This window comes from Lepidochelys kempii, chromosome 1 (assembly GCF_965140285.1).
Source record: "Lepidochelys kempii isolate rLepKem1 chromosome 1, rLepKem1.hap1, whole genome shotgun sequence".
Taxonomy (NCBI): Eukaryota; Metazoa; Chordata; order Testudines; family Cheloniidae; genus Lepidochelys; species Lepidochelys kempii.
Genome location: NC_136380.1, coordinates 250522160 through 250542523, shown reverse-complemented (window position 1 = coordinate 250542523; position 20364 = coordinate 250522160). Strand labels below are relative to the sequence as shown.

The 20364-nt window shown below is 47.3% G+C and overlaps 1 protein-coding gene across 5 annotated transcripts in view; it reads left to right on the top strand.

Moving 5' to 3' along the window:
* The window catches only part of HIPK2 (homeodomain interacting protein kinase 2), a 181657-nt gene that overhangs the window by 147446 nt on the left and 13847 nt on the right, over positions 1-20364 (top strand). For all 5 annotated transcript variants that reach the window (XM_073322961.2, XM_078850440.1, XM_073323001.2 and 2 more), the window contains exons 10-12: positions 6746-6888; positions 9150-9329; positions 15815-16096. In XM_073322961.2, the coding sequence (XP_073179062.1) occupies positions 6746-6888; positions 9150-9329; positions 15815-16096 (605 nt within the window). The remainder of the gene's footprint in view (positions 1-6745; positions 6889-9149; positions 9330-15814; positions 16097-20364) is intronic.

Genomic DNA, 20364 nt, shown 5'->3' with positions numbered 1-20364 from the left:
GTAAATAGGCAGACGGGAGGGCCAGGGCAACTGAGTCAGTGAATCTCTGCAGCAGCCTCTATTGGCCAAGTTCTTGGGGGGGACTCTACTGGGAGATAAATGACTCCCCAACCATGGAAACTCAGGGTGGGGGCTGGCACTGGCAACAGTGCCTATTCTCCTTCAAGGTGAATCCCCAGCCTTCTGGCAAGGGAGGTGCAACTTATACCTCCTTGTGCCAGCTTCAGTGAATCTGGCCAACTTTACTTTTTTTAAATGGTCTGAGACTTATTGGTTCTGTTGGTATCAGGAATGTCTTTGATGGAGAACAAATATACTTAACATAAGACACATAGAGCTTCACAATACCTCCTGGAAAAAGTGATCCGGAGGTAAAATACATGCCTACTGTGCACTGATTAATGCCAGAATGTTCATTTGCATTCAGATCTCAACAGACTTTAAAATCATGCCCAAGCACTGGATTCCCTGGGTTACCTGTGCCATCGTGTGTTGTTGGGATTACTTTCCTTTGCCAGCTGCCAGCTGAGCTTATCTGGTGAAGACAGAATGAAACACTACCTAAAGCCTGTGTGTTTTTTCACTAGCTATGTGCACCACCCATTCCTAATAAAAGAGTCTTTGTTACAGAGCTGACTCTTGGCGTAAGTCTGCCGCAAAATGGAATCCATCTTTGCTGATGACTGTCATAACCTTCAGCCTGGCAAGGTTGGGCCTTGTATCCCATTCAGTACAAAGCAGGTGTCTAAGAAGCAGAGCAGTGGAAACGAAAAGTCAGATTTTCAAAGTTATGAGCAGGAAGATGTGCACACTGGAATTAGGCACCTGCAATTGCATTTGCACAAATGCCTACCCCTTGCAAGAACCGTTCCTTGATGCAGTGAGAGGCTCCAGCAGCGGGGAACTGCCAGACCCTTTCCCCACCACCTCCCACCTGCTAGAGCCTTTCATAGCTGCAGGGAGCTACACACCATAGTGAGAAGTGTGAACGCAGCCTGCCTTTACTGCAGCATGTAGCACATGCAATTGTGGTTGCACAAATGCCTCCCCCTGCCAGAACCTTTCATCAGTGCAGTGAAAGGTCATGGTAGTGGGGAACTGCCAAATCTTTTTCTGGCTGCCTCCTGTAGCTACACATGTACTGCCTGTATTCTACAGGCTGCTGTGAGTGTGGACAATGCATACATCATAAAGTCTCTGAGAGCAGCCATTGGGGCTCATCCCCGCATCAATATACTCCAGCACTGGTAGTGGCTGAATGCCAAAATTGGACCCTTACCATTTATTCTCTATATACTTTCAAATCCAGGAAACAGGGCCCTGCAAATGATTGCAAGTCCCTCATCCTGAGGCCCTTGGATAAGCTCTGCCATCACGGTGGTGATGGATAGGGGTGTATTTTGTATATTGTCTCTGTAAGCTGATTCTTGCAGAAATGAAAAGTTAGACCTAACCACTGCCTGCAATCTGCAAAGCGGGTGGTGAAAATAACCCTTACACCCGACCTTACCGGGTCCATTTTCACCCACGTGAGCAAGTATACCTGTGTGTGGAGGGGAGACAGGTGAAAGAAGGCTGATTCCAGTCTTTAACAGTGCAGTAGCTTCACATCTTAAAGGGGCGGGCGCCATGTATTTCAGGGGTGTTTTTGTCCAACCTGAAATTGATGTTGTCATGCATTGAAAAGCCTGATACAGTGCTTGTCCCTTCCTTCCCTTCTCCCTCAGGAGTGTTCTGCATTCCTGCATTTTCTCACTTTCACTCCTTCCCAACAGCACTCCTAGGCAGGAAACCCTGCTTGGCTGCCACCGGCCCCTTCTGAATAAATAGGGCCACATCCATTTGTGCTACTTTCTGATGCAGCTCACTCCCACTTTCCTCATCTGGACCTAGGATTGAGACACCAGGGGCCAAAGTGTGCTCTCAGTCACACCTGTGCAATCTTACTCAAAGCAGTGGACATGGCAGCACTGTCCCAGTGGACCAGCCCAAGCAATCTTTTCCTGCTGATGAAATGATTCCAAGGTCCTTACCTGATAAGTAGAGAGTTTGTGCCGGGGACCTCACCGTGGATCTAGATTCACGCCCTAAAAGAGGCGGAGAGCTGAACAAATCCAGGCTCCCTCCCCAAACAAGGAGGAAGTGGCTTTAGCATGTAAACTCAGGTAATCTCTTGCAGGGGAGCAACAACAGTTTATTTACCTTTTTTAAACCACAGCTGTAAAAACAAAAATATCCCCACCCCTCATCCACCTGCCTGCTGGTGCTAGTCCTTTGTTACAGCACAGTGTTGTGAACAGCTCTCCAGAGTCCTGTGACTGAGTATCCTTTCCAGCCCTGGTTCTGCAGATGTGGTCGAGACAGAAAGAGGCCCACCATAGCAGCCCTTTCATCTGACTCAGAAAGGCAGAAAATCCCAAGACACTCAACATTTGGAGCTGGGCTGGAAAGTGTGGGAGTTTTGGGGGGGGGGTTTTTGGGGGGGGAGCTGGAGGGGCTACAGGATGGGGAGAGGTTTAGGGTTTTTGTGTAAATCAATCTCTGAATCTGGCTTAGGAAGGAAGAGGGTGAAATACCTTCAAGCAGAGACTCTGTTTACAGTGTAGCCCCCTCAGTGCTGTGTGGCTACACAATGTGAATCCAGCACAGTGGCACCGATATGACCCTAGAGAGGGATGTAGCTGATGCCCTTGAATTCCATGGCTCAGTCTCTGAGCACGCACGCTCTCTATGCCAGCACTCGAGAGATCCTGCTGTCATGTTGGTGGCATCTGAATATGACCAGGTTGTAATAGATTATATGATTCCTAAATTAAGTCATCAGAGCAAGATGACCCTGGGAAATCTTTGTAATAGTGTGCCTGGACGGATACGTACACAGGGATGTGATTGCTGAGCTTGCAGGGGAGAGTGTCTAGCTCTGGCACTAAGGGGCACCAGTTTAGAAAATACCAGGGAGGGTACTGAGAGGACAAATGTAATTCGCAGACTTGTTTGTTAGACTGAAATACTCTTATTTTTTGTTCATATGGAATGGATTTTGGTGTTAAGCAGCCTCTGTCATGCTGCAGCCAATCCCAAAGCAGTGACATGGGATGCTGTGCCGGGCAGTGGCTAGAGGCAAGCGCACGAGCCACTCGGCCTGATTCTGCCTTCAGACGCACCCGTGCAACTCCTCCATTGAAATTGATGGGTGATCTGCATACATATTTGAGGGAAGAATCTAACCCATTATGCTTTAAATACTAGCTCCTACACAGCTTTGGACACTAAGGCTGGGTTTTCAAATGAGCCCAAAGGAGAATTAGAATAGGATAGTCTAATAGTATAGAATGGAAGAGAATTTCTGTGGAATTTCGGCATCTAACTCCCCTAAGGCTCCAATGCCAGTCAAAAACATGTCTGATTAAGAGGAGGAGTCTGAGCTAGGAAAAATGGCAGGGATTGGTTCACTCGCAGCTCGCCTTTAGATTCTCTTCTGAAGTACTGATCAGAAACTGAGACAGAAGGAGGCAGCACAGAAGAAGAAAACGGCACAATCAGCTGCCCAGTAAATGCCCCACGTGGAAGGCCTCCTGCTATGGAAAGTGTCTCCTTGGGGACTGGATGGCTTAGCTAACTGAGCTGGGGAACATTTTTATCCCTGTCCCCGTTTTGAATTCAGCCCAAGTCAGTAATCACTGAAAGTTTGTTCCTACCTACTATCATTGTTAAATGATCTGTGTGAAATGGGATAACGGTCTCAGTCCAGTTCCCAGCAGTCAAATGTTCATGTTGCAGAAACCACCATCCCAATAGACATCAGCTGCCACCCTTTAGAGGCCTCAACAAAGAAGCTAGGTAAGGAATGTTCCAAAGACGTCCCTAGGGGTGATGGCTCCAGGTCCGGCTGGAGAAACATTAGAGGGTCAGGATGGGGGGAGCTTGCAGTAGCACTGCCTGTGCTATACAGTACCTGTTATGTGGCTAACCGGAGGAGTTCACTCCCCAGGGAGGTCAGCCCAATGCTAAATTCACTTAACGTTTTGTAAGGGTCATTCAAGGAGGTAAGAAGTGATTTTGTCTGTCTTCGAACCCTTGCCCCTATAACTTCATCTGCCATTTGTTCTCACTTGGTGCCCATTAGGTCTTGATTCAAAAATATAGTGTTGTTCGGACAGGGCAGGCTCATAATAGACTGACAGCCCCATTCATGTAGGGGTAGGTGATTAAAGAGTAGGACTGACAAGGCTCTGGTATACTGTGCACCATTGTGTTAAGGCTGTTCTCCGTTCAGTTCGTGACTCGTGTGCAACTTTAGGAAGGAAGGATGAACATTAAAGGGGGCATAAGCAGAAACTATTAGGTTTTAACAAATAAATGATATTGCTTTTATCTACTTTTGTATGTTAATGACTAGCACTAGTGATAATGGCCAATTTCCTCTGCTTATAGAAAGCAGCCCTTCATGAATACCAAGCAGATACCACTGTGACCTCTGTTCTTCAACCATAGGAATTGAGTGATTATCAATAAAAATTGAAATTAGAAATAAATTTGCAATGGGAAGGCAATTACACAAAAAATCTATTGTGTGCTGTGATCTCCTCGAGATCTCACAAGCTAAGTAGGGTTGGACTGGGCCACTGTGGATACGTCTACACTGCAGTTAAAGACCTGCAGCTGCTCTGTGTCAGCTAATTTGGGCTCACAGGACTGTAAAATTGCTATGCAGATATGGCTCAGGCTCTAGCCTGAGCTCTGGGAGCCCACGAGGAGGGAGGGGCCCAGACTCCAGCACGAGCCCAAACATCTACACTGCAATTTCACAAACCCGCAGCCTGAGCCCAAGTCAGCTGACACCGGCCAGCTTCAGTGTTTATTTAATTGCAGTGTAGACAGACTAGGTGTGGATGGGAGTCCCAGGTGCTGAAGAAAATTGATGTTGGTGATCTACTAGATGTTACTTTTCCCTCTGAGTTACTGTTGAACCAATGTTGGAGGGACACTGATTCTGGAAGTGTCACCTTTCAGATGAGTTAAAACCAAGATCTTCACAACTTCCAGTCCTTAAAGATTTCAGAGAACTTTTTAAAGAAAAGATTTGTTAATGCATTTGCTCTGGGCAAATATTAACTTAATAATGCTCACTGAATAATACTTTCCCCCACAAATATTCCGACTGGTTTCAGTGGAACTGCTTGTGGAGTAAAATACAAATATGTATTTGTAGCCTTCCCCCACTCTCCAACCCCGCTCTCCCCGCTCCAGGCTAGACATATCCACTGACTGTCCAGATTGGAGCACCAAAGCCTGCTAGCTGGCAGAACTGTGCTTCCGAACAATTTTCCAGCAAGGTGGCGACTGTCATGCTTTGTATTTCAGCACAGACGGAGTCCTAGCATATTTCTCATTCTCAGATCCCTCAACTCTCCTTTACTGCCTGAGCAAGTCAGTGAAAGTGGGCATTAGTGCTCAGAATCCGCTGTTTTTCAGTCAGTGTGAAAACATGACACTCACACCTTTCATGCATCAGAAATTGTTATTTGTGTAAAGTAACCAGCTGCTTTACACCTGAGTGACTTGCACATACTAAAGCTCCTTTAGCTGAAGTGAATTCAGGGCCAGATTTTGATACTCTTACTCGGGGCTGAATAGCACTTTACTCCATGGAAAGTTCCATTGACGTCAATGAGACAAATTGGAGAATAAAGTAGTACCCATGTCAGTAAGAGGATCACAATCTGGCCCTTAGTCATCAAAAATTTGTTAGGATTAGGCATAAGGAATTGACTCTCTTTTGCCTCTGGTAATATCTGTTTTGAATTTAGTTTTTAAATCTCACATTTTTCCGCCTGTGCTTTAGATGTGAGCTAACTGGAACTAGTGAAGTAGATTTTGTGTGAATAAGCCTATCTGAATCTCATGAAATATCCATTTTTCTACCAGACCTGTTCCACATCACATTCCCTCTTTCCAGTTCAACTAGATCCTTCCTTCATTCTTCTCTGATCCCATCCTCCCGCTCCCCTTACTCTCAGTTCCTTCCCTCCAGCTATCCCTTTTCTTTCTCTCTCCTTCTCTACTGTAAGACTCCTAATACACAACTCCCTCTTTGACCTTTAAATCCCTTTCACTTCTCCCACCAATCCTCCTAGCCCATCCTTTCCCTTTCCTGATCCTCTTGACTCTATATTCTGTTCAGTTCTGTTTGGGGTGGCAAGGAAGAAAATATTTCTGATCTGGCACACACTCTGTTGGCCTTTAGCCAGCTGTTTTGTTTCAGTTTTAGTAGCCTAGGGTGTCCCTAGCTCAGAGGTGACCTAGGTTTTATTAACTAACCCTTAGGAAGCCTGGGAACTAATGAGATTTGAAGACAGCATCCAGCCCAGGAAAATATGCCAGGCCTGCTGAGACCCCAAGATGCATTTCCGCAAAGGCAGAAGGCCTGATAAGGGGAGAGGGAGTGAGTGTGGTGGGGCCTCTGAGCCAAACTGATCTGAAGAACAGAAACAAAAAATTCTGGTTCTAGTTGAAGTTTGGGTTGAGATTCGGGCCAGTTCTCATTTTCCTATTCCTAACTGTGACTCAGCTGCTGCCTTAAAATATATTAACAGGGATTTCTCTACTCCTTTGTGTGCTCTGTACTGAAAACTATTTTACTGTAGTTTCCTGAAGGCATTAAAACCTCCCTCCTAGGATGGGCTGGCACCAAACCAATGAGTGGTGATGCTTTTTAACCACCAATTTCTCTTCTGTTCAACAGCAGGCCTGGCCCAGCGGGACCCAGCAGATCCTGCTCCCTCCAGCCTGGCAGCAATTGACTGGAGTAGCCGCCCACACCTCAGTCCAGCACGCAACTGTCATACCAGAGACCATGGCAGGGACCCAGCCGCTGGCAGACTGGAGGTAAACCTGGAGTATTGTGTGTATATCTGTGAGACACCCACTATATGTGAATGTCTGTCTGACAGCCTCTGTGTCTGAGTAGTTTCTAATATCCCAGGGTGTCCTTCTGGGCTAACACTGAATGCACAGTGGGCGCAGTCTTTGCCCACACAGTCACTGGACTCCCAGCATCTGACTTGGTTTGGATATTTTGAGTATGAAGGGAACCATCCATCATAAAACCAAATTCAGGTCTAGCCTCTCTTAAGCTGCTCCTTACAGGTCTGTCCTTGTGACACGATAACATCTTACAAGAAAAAAGACATATGCTCCATTCTTGATCCCAGCATCTTCTCCCCGACCATCCGCATCCGTCGTGGCTTGTTTAAAAAGCCAAATAGCCCTATTGTTTTGTGCTGTGTTGTATCCCAGATTCAGTTTGCAGCACTTTTTGCGCTGGTGAAAACTTCCTGAGAGGCAGGATAATTCTGTGGGGGGCGACATCTGTGGAGAGTTATGCAGGAGAGCTTTGGCCTTTGGCAGTCTCGGTGCAGGCCTGGAAAGTGGGTCTTTGGCGTTTTCAGGCAGAGTGGGAATGGAATTCTGGCCGGGTCCTGTCTGTGCTACAGTTGTTTGTGAAATCCTGACCCCTGTCAAAGGATTAGGGATGGAGAGGCACTTCTCAGGCCAATTACTTTGAACCCGTTCATCATGGTGGGCCCTTCCCGAAATTGTTCCATTAATGGTTTATTTCATCTCTCCTGGAACGAGGGATGTAAAAGGTTAACCGGTAAGCGTTAGACTAACCCTTAACTGTTAACCCCAGTGGCCCCGCACCAACCGGAGGGACTCCAGCCAGGTGGCTTTTTTAACCGATATTTACATCCCTACCTGGAACATCTCCAATGATGCTGTGTCTACCTTTGATAGTCTTTCCACTGCCAAGTTGCTCTTGCTACTTCAGAGGTCAGTGTGAGTAGGCACTGAGAGGAGGCAGTAGTGAGGATGGGAGCTGCAATGCAAGGCCTTGAAAGTAAGAGGATTAAAGTGGTGGGTAAATGGGGTATCCTTCAAGGCTCTCGTAAGGCCAAATCCTTTGCCCCTGAAGCAAATTCATATGAGATGTCAGACTGGCAAATCCCCTTGTCATTTTCACCCTTTATACTTTATGAAAACGGGCACTAAAGAGGCGCTAACTCTGCTCTTGTAGTCTCCGAGACAGTCAGTCACAAGCACAGCATAGTTAAGGAGTTTGAAATCTGTCCATCCCCAAAGGAACCTGGTCAGATTGTCACTTGCTCCATTGCTGTGGTTTATTCCACAAATAAGACATCACTACTGTGTCAAAACATCAGTTGCTTTCCCGGATGGTTTCTCAGTGAACAGTTGGTGGGTGGAAGATTTTTGTTTCAGCAGGCTGTCTCCTCTCCTTTTGCCTGTGGGCTGTGCAGATCATCTCTACTTTGAACCTTAGTTGGAAGAGTGCCATACCCAGGTGGTCCAACAGCACTGGTGGGAGATTGCTACTCCACTGTGAGTTGGCATCTCACTCCAAAGTCCTTGTTATACCGCGACCTTAGGGAGTGTCAGCTACCGTTGGGACTCGGAGACTTCTTCTGGCTTCCCTGATAGCCTGATGTGACATCTGAGTTGTGGGGAATTGCTTTTGTGTGTCGCATCTGAAGGAGCTGGAGAAGGTCTTCCTGAAGGACAGAGAGGGGATTGGAGCATGTAGGTGGATACGGTAGGCAGAACAACAAGCTATAGAGAAAAAGCTACCCACGTGGTCAAAGTATGAATGTGTGTGTGTGTTGTTTTTAAGCCTTAGCCACAGGCATACTATTATAGTCGGGTGATAGGATGTATCCTGCCGCAGAGACGGTTTGGTTTGGGACTGAGCTGAGTCCCTTGTTCCTCAGGCAGAGGTGGGGATCGGAGAACTGCAGAGGCAGTGAGGTCAGCACTAGGGGAAAGGGTGACGTGCATCCCTCTCACCTGCCCTCTGATGCCAACACAGGCAATGGCCCTGAGTGGCTCCAGTGGGGGTATGTGTTCTGAATATAAACTAAGGGTTTGCCGCCCCCATCCCTGCGAGAGAATGAAGCAAAGGCCTCTGAAAAACAAAGGGAAGAAAGGGAGAAAAACACCAACCCAAGCTTGATGCCAGGACTGGCATGCCCAAGGTCACATTTAGCTGGAGGCATTTCTGAGGCTAATGAAAGCCTTTTAAGAACTGATACACATTTAAAATGCATTTATCTCCAATTTCCCTCCTCTTGCAGAAACACACATGCTCACGGCAGCCATTATAATCCCATCATGCAACAGCCTGCGCTTTTAGCTAGTCACGTGACTCTTCCTGCAGCTCAGCCCTTGAATGTGGGTGTGGCTCATGTCATGAGGCAACAGCCGACCAGCACCACTTCCTCCAGGAAGAACAAGCAGCACCAGTCATCTACGAGGTAAGTGGCAGGGAGCATAGCGGAAGCCTAAGGACTCCGAGGGCCAAATTCACTCCTGAAGTTGACGGAGCTGCATGCACTGAGGCTAATGGCAATTTTGGTGGAAATAAAGAGAGGGGAGGAAATGCCTTTTTCCCAACAGACACCCTGATTCTTCTCTCATGTGCACCATGTGTAAATCAGGAGGAACTAGTTGTAAGTGAGAGAAGGATCAGGCCCATAGTATTCTGATTCTCCGTATATGTACTGTAGTAGGGTTCTGCTCAGCTTTCCAAGAGAGAGGAGAAGTCATTCAAACAGAAGGGCATGCAACTGTACCTATTTAAATCCATTAAATTGATGTCTTGGCAGAATTAGTGGATATTGAACCACTTAAAAGCCCCGTTGCTTCCACTTCAGTGAATATATATAGAACAGTAGTTATAAATATAGACTGCATGATGAAGTGAGGTGTCATACAATTTTAATGCCCTGTGTTGGGGATGACCACATCACTGTGAGCGGCAGAGCCACAAGTCAATTGTATAAGTCTCCGCAAATTAATGCCAGTCAAAATTCTTATTACCTACCTACCTCCCCCGACAAAAAATTATCTGTATTCTGTTTATGCAATTCAGATGTGCTGATTCAGAATGCCCCAATCCCAACATATCCGCAGACAAAAGGTGTAACCGTCTCCCTCTGTCTGATCTCAATGACACTCCTAAAAGTGGCCACATTTCCTCAACATTGTCATCCCCTCAAAAGGCCACATTTTCAGAAACAATGGACCTACGGCGTGCACCTAGAATATGTCCATTCAAGAGCAAATGGATGATTGCCTATATGCAGGGATAGATCCACTGGTTCAGCTGTGATGCATTCGACACAAAGTGAAGGGCAAAGATAGCCCTAAGCCGCCTGTACTCTTCCCTCATTCTAGACGTGGGCCACTCCCTGGCATACATTAGAGCAGTCTTCTGGCTGCCCTAGCTTATGCTCGTCTACAATGGCCCCAAAGGAATCATGGGGGCGTAAGAACATCTCCTGCGCCAAGGTCTGGGACGGGAGGTGGCATAGGGGCCACTGCAGGAGTTCTGTGCCACCCAAGGATTCTCCTACACAGGGGAATTTGGGGGGGCTGGAGCCATCAGTTTTATGGATGTTTTGTCCTGCAGGAGTGGGGCCAGGTTCTGGCCCATAGCATGCAGTTGCATGAACAAAATGCAAGAATGCATGTGCAATCACCCTCTCGCTCCTGTGGTAATCCGTGTGGGTGGGGCACATTGGCAGGGTGCGTATGTCAAAAGTATACTTTGCTGCCGCTTGTGCTGTAGCTGGTCTGTGGACAGAGAGCTGAGGTCTTTAGGACTGTTAAACCAGCACCTTTAATTAGCACTGATTTTTTCTAAGAAAGAGCAAGAAAGAGAGAGAGATCCAGAAATGGCGTGCTCTTACAGGGTATGTCTACACAGCAAAAAAACACCCGCAACAGCGAGTTTCAGTGCCACCTCAACTGACTCAGACTCTTGCTACTTGGCTAAAAATAGCAATGTAAACGATCCCACTGAGGCTAGACCCTGGGCTCTGAAACCCTGCAATGGGGGAGGGTCTCAGATCCCAGGCTCCAGCCCAAGCAGGAACATCTAAACTGCTATTTTTAGCCCCATGGCACAAGCCTTGTGAAACCAAGTCAGTTGATCTGGGCTCTGAGACTCGCTGCTGCAGGGTTTATTTGATTGTGTAGCTGGACCTACAGAAGGGGAAAAACAAAGGAGCTCACAGCTCTTAGGTGACCAGATTGGGGCCAGAGAAACTACTGAATTCACAACCAGTTCCACTGTACATAAGATGCCAGTATTCAAATCCTTCCTGTTTGTCTGCTCTCTAATGTGTAATGTTTCATTTACTTTGAGAGGATTCCAGCCGTCTTACACCATTCGTAATACAGAACAGAGCCAGTTAAGACCCAGCAAGCCAGTAAAACAGGAAATAGATCACAATACATCTGGACATACAAAGTGTCTCCCCGGGCCCCAGTAATCTGCCACCAGGGCACAAGGCATCTGCATTAGGAAGGAGTCCGACACTCTCAGAGCAGCTGCTTTCCACGGTCCTCTATTTTACGTTATTTGTGATGCTTTTGTATCCAAATGAGGGATATGCTCTTTTCGAGAAGAGGATACTCCATGTTTCTCATTGGTATTCAAAAGGCACTGCAAATGCTACTGTGCAGTCATTTGTTATGCAAAGGAACCTGTATAAGTCAGTGCAGTGTGATATGTCCATAATTTCTTCCCTTTGATACATGCCACCTATTCCTTTTGTTAGCTTTCAGGCCAAACCAAAAACACAGTCAAAAACTGTCTGTAAAATGGAACCAGAACTTTTCTTCTTTGAGTGCTTGCTCATGTCCATATTAAGTGTGTGCTCGCCACATGCATCAGTGCTGGAAGCTTTTCCCTCAGCAGTATCTATAGGGGAACCAGCTCTGGTGCCCTCTGGAGTGGCGCCCGCATGTCGCAGTATAAGGGGCGCTGCCGGCTCCCCGCACCCTCAGTTCCTTCTTGCCGCCAGTGACAGTGCTGGAATGTCTGCTGCTTAGGCTAGCATTGATTCCTTCTCTGTTCTTGTGAGCTTTGAAATCCTGTAAAATGATTTCCCTGGCTTCTATTATCCCCTCCCTGGATCCGGGAGACTGGTATGCTCCCCTCGACTTGAAGGACACATACTTCCACATAGTGATCTTTCAAGGGCACAGACGCTTCCTCCTGTTTATGGTGGGGCCCCAGCACTACCAGTTTGTGGTCCTCTCATTCGGCCTGGCGACAGCACCGAGAGTGTTTAACAAGTGGATGTCGGTGGCAGCGACTTACCTCAGGTGCGGGGGTATTCAGATCTACCCATACCTCAATGACTGTCTCATCAAGGGCAGCTCCAGGTCTCAAGTCCAACGGGATGTTGTGGTGCTTCAGGCCATGTGCCGCTCTCTGGGCCTACTGGTAAACAACAAAAAGTCGACGTTCGTGCCAGTGCAGAGGAGAGAGTTCGTTGGAGTGGTCCTTGACTTGACCAGCGCCAGAGCGTTCCTGCCGCTGGAAAGGTTCCACACGTTGACGAACCTCATCGCATAAGTCTCCACGTGCCCTCTGACTACAGCCAGGGTCTGTCTGCGCCTCCTGGGTCACATGGTAGCATTCACTTACGTGGTCTGCCATGCCAGGCATCGAAAGGGGCCCCCTGCAATAATGGCTGGGGGTGGTCTATTTTCAGTCCAGAGACCCCCTGGAAAAGATCGTTACCATTCCCCAGGTGATACTTACCTCGCTGCAATGGTGGACTGGTGGCAGAACAGTCCTGGAAGGGGTTCCGTTCAACAACCCCCTTCATTCCATCAAGTTGGTGTCGGACGCCTTGGACCTCAGCTGGGATGCACATCTTGGCAACCTCCAGACACAGGGGATGTGGTCCCTGAAGGAGGCAAAGTTGCACGTAAACATCAGAGTGCTCCAAGCAGTCCGGCCAGCGTGCGGAGTTTTCCTGCCCCACCTGTCAGGCAAGGTGGTATGAGTTCTGATGGACAACACAGCCTCTATGTTCTACATCAACAGGCAAAGGGGACCACACTCGTCGGCTCTCTATCAAGAGGCACTCTGCCTATGGGACTTCTGCATCAGCACGAAATCCACTTGGAAGCTTGTCACCTTCCTGGTGTCAAGAATACGCTGGCGGACCAGCTCACCAGGGATTTCTTCTCTCACCACAAGTGGTCGTTCCATCCAGAGGTATCCTGCATTATCTTCCAAAGGTGGGGAACTCCCCAAGTGGACCTGTTCGCCACCAGACAGAACAGGAAATGCCACTGGTTTTGCTCTTGGCAAGGTCTGAGCAAAGGCTCCCTCTCTGATGCCTTCCTCCTGTCATGGTTGTGGGGCCTGATGTATGCATTCCCTCCGATTCCACTCATCAGCAGGGTCCTGGCAAAAATCAAGAGACACAAAACACGGGTCATAATGATCGCCCTGGTGTGGCCTCGCCAACATTGGTTAGGCATGCTCATGAGCTTGTCAGCAGCCCCTCCCTGGCCCCTGCCCAACCTCCCGGACCTGCTGTCACAGGACCCCGGCCAGCTCCTACACCCCAACCTTGAGTCTCTCCACCTTTCGGTATGGATGCTGCGTGGCTGAACCCGGAGGAGTGGACCTGTTCGGAAGGAGTCCAACAGGTCCTCCTGGGGAGTAGGAAGCCCTCAACCAGACTGACTTACCTGGCCAAGTGGACGAGGTTTTCCCGCTGGGCGTCTGAGCGTGGCATCTCTCCTTCGCGTTCTTCTGTACAGGCTGTTCTGGACTACCTGTTCCATTTGAGGAACCAGGGCCTGGCACACTCTTCCATTAGAGTGCATCTAGCAGCCATCTCCACTTTTCACCCGCCGATCCAAGGACAGATGGTGTTTTCCCATGACATGACGGACATATTGTTGAGAGAGCTCGAGAGACTCTTCCCGCAGGTATGGACTCCTGTCCCACAGTGGGATCTTAACTTGGTCCTCTCTAGGCTCACCGGCCCACCCTTTGAGCTGTTGGGTTCCTGCTCCCTTTCCCACCTGTCATGGAAGGTTGCGTTGCTGGTGACAGTGACGTTGGTGAGACAGGTCTCTGAAATTAAAGCCTTGACCTCAGAACCTCTGTACATGGTATTCTTCAAAGATAAGGTTCAGTTGTGGCCCCACCCGGCCTTCCTGCCAAAGGTGGTCTCCACCTTGCATATGAACCAGGACATCTTCCTCCCAGTGTTCTGTCCCAAACCGCACAAGACCAGTGAGGAGAGGCATCTTCATGTCCTGGACATCTGGAGGGCCTTGGCTTTCTACTTAGAACGTACCAAGCCTTTCCAAAAATCGACTCAACTCTTCATTGCTACAGCGGATAGGATGAAGGGTCACCTGGTGTCCTCACAGAGGATTTCCAATTCGATTACCTCATGCATAAAGATCTGTTACAACCTGGTGGGGTTCCGCCACCGCCGATTGTCAGAGCCCCCTCGATGAGAGCACTGGTGTCTTTGGTGGCGTTCCTGGTGCACATCCCTATCCAGGACATCTGTAGAGCTGCAACGTGGTCCTCTGTTCACACGTTTACCACTTATGCCAGCACTCAGCAGGCCAGGGACAATGCTGGGTTCGGCAGAGCTGTGCTGCAATTGACACATCTGTGAACTGCTACGCACCTCCAGGGGTATTGCTTTGGAGTCACCTAATATGGAATGGACATGAACAAGCACTCAAAGAAAAGACAGTTACCTTTTCCGTAAATGGTATTCTTTGAGATGTGTTGCTCATGTCCATTCCATGACCCACTCCCCTTCCCCACTGTCACAGTTTCTGGCAAGAAGGAACAGAGGATGGGGAGAGCCTCAAGCGCCCCTTATACTGCACCATGCAGGCACCACTCCGGAAGGCGCCAGAGCCGGTCCCCAATGGATACTGCTAAAGGAAAAACTTCCAGCACCGATGCATGTGGCGAGCGCACATACCTAATATGGAATGGACGTGAGCAACGCATCTCGAATAACACCAGTTATGGAAAAGGTAACTGTCTTTTTTCCTTTGACTCTGAAAATGTTGTGCTGGGGGGAGGGGAAAAAAGGCTTTAGAGAATAATGATGTGGATACTAGAGAATATGCATTCCTTCTTCATTCAAGGTCTTTTTGTTGCCTCCACTCTTTGCCTCCACTGTGTTTAGGGTCCTGATGCAAATGAACCCCCATTTTCCTTATTTACTTTTAGTGCAGGGGATTGAACTAGGAAGATAGAAAGGAGGGAGTTGAGAATATTTCCCCACTAGTGAAGAAAAAACTATTTACTTCTTCCACCCTGCACCCACTGCCTTTGCCACCTCACATCAGAGCCAAATGAAACTGAGAAGGCTGGGCAAAAATTTTCTGTCAAAACTTTTTTTTCTTTTTTTTGGACAGGAAATTGGATTTTCAACTAAACAACAGCTTTTTGTGAAAAATGTCTGCTTTCCATGGGAAAACTTCCAATTTTGGGGGGTTGAAAAACTGAAATATTTTGGATGAAAAACCAAATATTTTGATTTAGAAATGCAGCAGTGGTGCCTCATGTGCCCATTCCCTTCAGTGTGCTGGGATGCTTGTCTGGACTACATCTCCCAGGATGCACCATGGCCAGGCATTCCCATGAGGCAGCATTTCCAAATTGAACTATTTTGGTGTTCAGACTGAATTTTTTTTTAAATTTTTGCCAAAAAAAATCCAACTTTTCCACAGGAAAGAAACCCAAACATTTTTCAGCCAGCTCTAGTGGTGAGTGATGTGAAGCGCTCCCTTCCTCCCTCCCTTGAAGAGGCGAGTACACCAGTTCTGTAGTGTGCCCAGCCCTCACCAACAAAAGAATGTGAGAGAGGTTGACACCAGGACTCTAAAGCCAGTAATACCTGAGCAATCCAAGCTTTGACCAACTGATCGTTTTTGTCATTTTCAGAAACGTGTCCACATATGAGGTTTCGTCCTCTCAGGCCATCAGCTCCCCTCAGCGATCGAAACGCGTGAAGGAGAACACGCCCCCTCGCTGTGCCATGGTGCACAACAGCCCGGCCTGCAGCACTTCTGTCACGTGTGGGTGGGGAGACGTGGCTTCCAGCACCACGCGGGAGCGACAGCGGCAGACGATAATCATTCCTGACACACCCAGCCCTGCAGTCAGTGTCATCACTATCAGCAGTGACACAGATGAAGAAGAAGAACAGAAACATGCACCCACCAGGTGAGCAGTGATTCTGTACCCCATCGGGAAACTCCACAGAGTCTTAGGAAATAGGCTTGGAATTCAAAGACCACCTAGACAATCTAGTCCATTGGTACACAATCTGTGCTGTGTGGGCCAACAATGGCATGGAAAGCAATTCCTGGCAGTCGCCCTAAAGAAACACTCTGACAGGAAAGTTAGCAGGGTCCAGTGGTGAGAGTGCTAACCTGGGGCTCAGGCGAGCGGGGTTCAATTCCCTGCTCTGCCATAGACTTCCTGTGTGACCGTGGGCAATTTACGTGATCCTTTGTGCCTCAGTTACTCCATCCATAAAATGGAGATAATACTTCCTTACCTCACAGGGATGTTGTGAGAAGAAATATATTAAAGCCTGTGAGGTGCTCAGATATTAAGGTAATAGGGGCTATATAAATATCTAAGATAGGTTCATAGAACAAAGCAGTGAGGAATTGGGGTTGGGAGAGCAGATAGTTCAAGATCAGATCTCTCTTTTTAGGTTATCCATAGAATGAAAAGGTCAGAGAATATCCTATCTAGTCCAGTCCTCAGCCTCTGTCAAGAAGGCTACCACACTATTACTTCCATGTACAGTGCTTCTCCTAACTTAGTGTTGAAAAACTCGAATGATTATGTCATGAATACCTCATTAGGTGAAATAAATTGTGAGAAGTATCTGTCCAATTCTCATTAGTGGTCATATCACAAAAAATATCACCACTTTTAGAACAAATTGGCACCTGTAGCGAAGAGAAACTCACCAGCGCGGCGCCTCCTGCTGGTCATCCTGGGAATTAGCTCTTTTCCAGCATCAGAGCGCCCTCTGCTGGCTGGTGGCTCGCCTGCCTCAGGCCCCGTGTCCCTTTAACTCAGGGTTCTGCCCCCAGCAACACCCCCTTACTCTGGGACTCCCCTCTCAGGGGAACCCCCAATCCTCTATCCCCACCTTGCCTCACTGGGTACTCCCAGTCATCATCTAGCCCCCACTCACTGGGGAAAACTCTACAGTCTGTCATGGCCACTCATCATTGGCAAGGAGGTTAGGACCTGCTGCCTTTGCCTATCCCCAGGCTGCCCCTCTGCAGCCCCAGTACCTTTTGTAGGCCTTCATCAAGGCCTGCAGTCTCGGGGTTTACCCAGCACTGCTCCACTTCAGGTACCTCACTCTCAGGCAGCTACCCCTTCCCACTCCAGGACTTGAATGAGACTCCTAGAGCTCCTGGCCCTCAGCCCTTTTATAGGGCCAGCTGTGGCCTGACTGGGGAGTGGCCCCAGCTGTGGCTGCTTCCCCTAAGCAGCCTAGCTTTTGCCAGCCACAGCCCTCTCTGGGGCCGCTTTTACTATTGGCTCCCCCAGGCGCCGTCTCCCAGGGCTGTTTTAACTCCTTCAGGGCCGGAGCGGGGTGACCATCCCGCTACAGCACCCATTGGTTGCCTCAGCAAGGAGACAAAAAACAAGTGGACCGTGAAGACTGAACTTCCCTCTTCTCATAGAATTGGTCAACCCAGTCACAGCAGATGCAGTGGTACAGGGAAACTGCCTTTGCTGTTCTTGTTCCATGGATAAAGAGAGGACTTCTTTATCCAAGGCTCTCATTTCAGGACCTTTCCTCACATGCGCACAGTGAAAGCCTGAGCACTCTAAGCTTTCCCATCCTACATCAGTCACAAAATGTCAGTCTGTTTTAGGAACTGCAGAGAACTAGCCTTGCAAATAGCTGAATAATTACAGAATCTTTGTGCTACTAACTCAGCTGCGAATTTGCTAACCTTATCCCTTCAATAATAAAAGATAAAATTACAGCATCTTTATTTAGAACCTGCTCCACGGCAGATTGGCCTTCAATCATTTGAGATATCTATATCTCTGAATCTCAATACTGTGATGATTATTAGTAGTGCACTGAAAATGTGTACAGAACAAATGAGATGGTGCCTACCTCCGTGAATTTACAACCTTGTATAGAGAAACCAGGCGTCACAGGGCTTTATTTTCAGAGGTTCTGAGCACTCATATGATCTCAGTTGGGGTGGTGGAAGCTCAGCACCTCTCAAAATCAGGCCTGTCATGTACCAGATGACTGGAAAGATGGAGAGATCACAAAGCAGAGCTGGATATTTTACAATGTTTTTTGTAAATAATTATTATAACAGTTCTTTGGTCAGTTGGTTTCACAGAAGAAGTGTATTTCAGGAAAGAATTTGGAAGAGAGGGTGGAAGCCAGGTGCAGTAAGAGAAAGGTATTCCAACCATTGGCGATATCATGGTAGAAGGTACAAAGATGAGAGTGGGAGAGGGATACAAAGGGAAGCTGAGAGGCCTGGCCGGGGGAAGAGAGGAGATTGGAGAGGTAAAGAGGTGTGGATTTCTGCAGGGCCTAAAAGTTTAGAACAAGAAGCCCTGAAGGGATGGTTAAGAGGACAGCGATCCACAGAATGAAAAATCTGAGAGAACCCCTCGCCTAGTCCAGTCCCCCAGAATCTATCTAGAAGAATGCTACAGTCTTCCAGGATTATTGGAATGGCAGACCAGAAAGATTATCTGGATTGGAAGGGAACAAGTTGGAAGCTGGAGGATGAGGGGGAGAGGCAGTTGCAGTAGTCCAGATGAGAGATGACCAAGGCCTGGATAAGGAGTGGAAAGGATGGATTTTAGAGATGGTGCTAGATTCTGCCAGGTTTTTTCTTTGGGAACAGCCAATACTGTAGGGACAAGGAAAGAGAAAAGTTGAAAACTAATGTTGTGAGGCTTAGTGAACAAGAAGGTGGTGGGACCGTCAAGGATGGAAAATGGAGAACTCAGGAGAAAGAATGGGGATGGAGTTTTCATCATGTTACATTTTGAACTGGAAGCACAGTATCCATGCTAGTGTGTGAGGGAGACAGAGGAGAGGCTGGATGAGAAAAGCAAAGGTCCAGGGAGAAGAGACAGTGTTAGGAGATGCCAGCATGGAAGAGTATATGAAGTTTCCAAGGGATAACTTGTAAAGGGAAAATAGGAGTGGGCTGAGGACGGAGGCCTCAAGGGCACTGGCAGAGAGCAGGCAGAGGAGAAGCTCCAAACTAGGGCTAGGTGAATAATCAATTTTTCTGTTTGGCCATTGAACCAAATAATAATAATAATTTTAAAAAAGGTTTTGGATTGGACTGCAACATTTTTGTTTGTTTTTCTCTAGGAAATGAAAAATTGGAAAAACTACATTTCAGATCAAACTAAACATTTTGTTCTACCCAAAATTTGTTTTTGTTTCATTTTGGTTTTAGGGTTTTAAATATTTTTAATTTTTTTTAATTAAATTGAGGGAAATTCTGAAACAAAATGTCTTTCTCAAATGAAAAATCAAAACATTTCATTTTTGAAATGCTGAAACAAAATGTATGGATGTTTCTGATTCAACCTGAATCTGCATTTTTTGTTGAAAAAACTATTCACATAAAAAAATTCACCAGCTCTACTCAGAGCAGAATGATTGGAGAGGCAGGGAAGGGCCAGAGTCACAGAAGCAGAGGGAGAAGAGAGTCCAGGATGAGGGAGTTATCTTCTGTGAAAGCATCAGAGAGATTGAAGTCAAGTTGCTTGGGACCCTTTGGCATGGCCAAATCTAGGGCTAGATCCTCAGCTAGTGTAAAACAGAGTAGTTTTATTTGAGTCAAGTGAGCTCTGCACCAGCTGAGGATCTAATCTGTAGTGTGCTGTCTGAAGTTTGTTACCTTTAGCTAAGTTTCTCCTCCTCATCTTTCTTGTGTCTCTCAAAGAAAGATGGGAATTCAAATTAAATATATGTGTTTGATGGGAGAGAATGGCCAATTATACAGGACTGTACAATAGGGGCTGCAAATTGGCCTAAAATAAAATTGTAACACTTGGAAATCCTGCAAAGGCTTTACTGGACTCGTATGTATTTGTGGAAATTTTAGCGCAACGATGAGTGCTGGTAGCATGAAAGCCAAGGGGATAACTTGGCACACGTTATTTGGCAATGTCCTAATATTAGACACTTTTGGTCAAATGTTACAGAATTAGTATGAGATCATAATTTGCTAATTGAGTCAGAACTAACGGTCTGTCCCAAAGCTCATTGATGTCAGTGAAGTCTTTCCATTGTCTTCCCTGATTTTGGATTAAGCCCTAAATTTATTACATGATTTTCCTTGAGACCCTGGGACTAGAAAGTTGTCTTCTCCCCCCCACCCCCACCCCAAAATTTAAATAAATAATTTTTCAGGTGTCCATGGTTGTGCAAAGAGGTTGATCCTTAGCAGATAAAA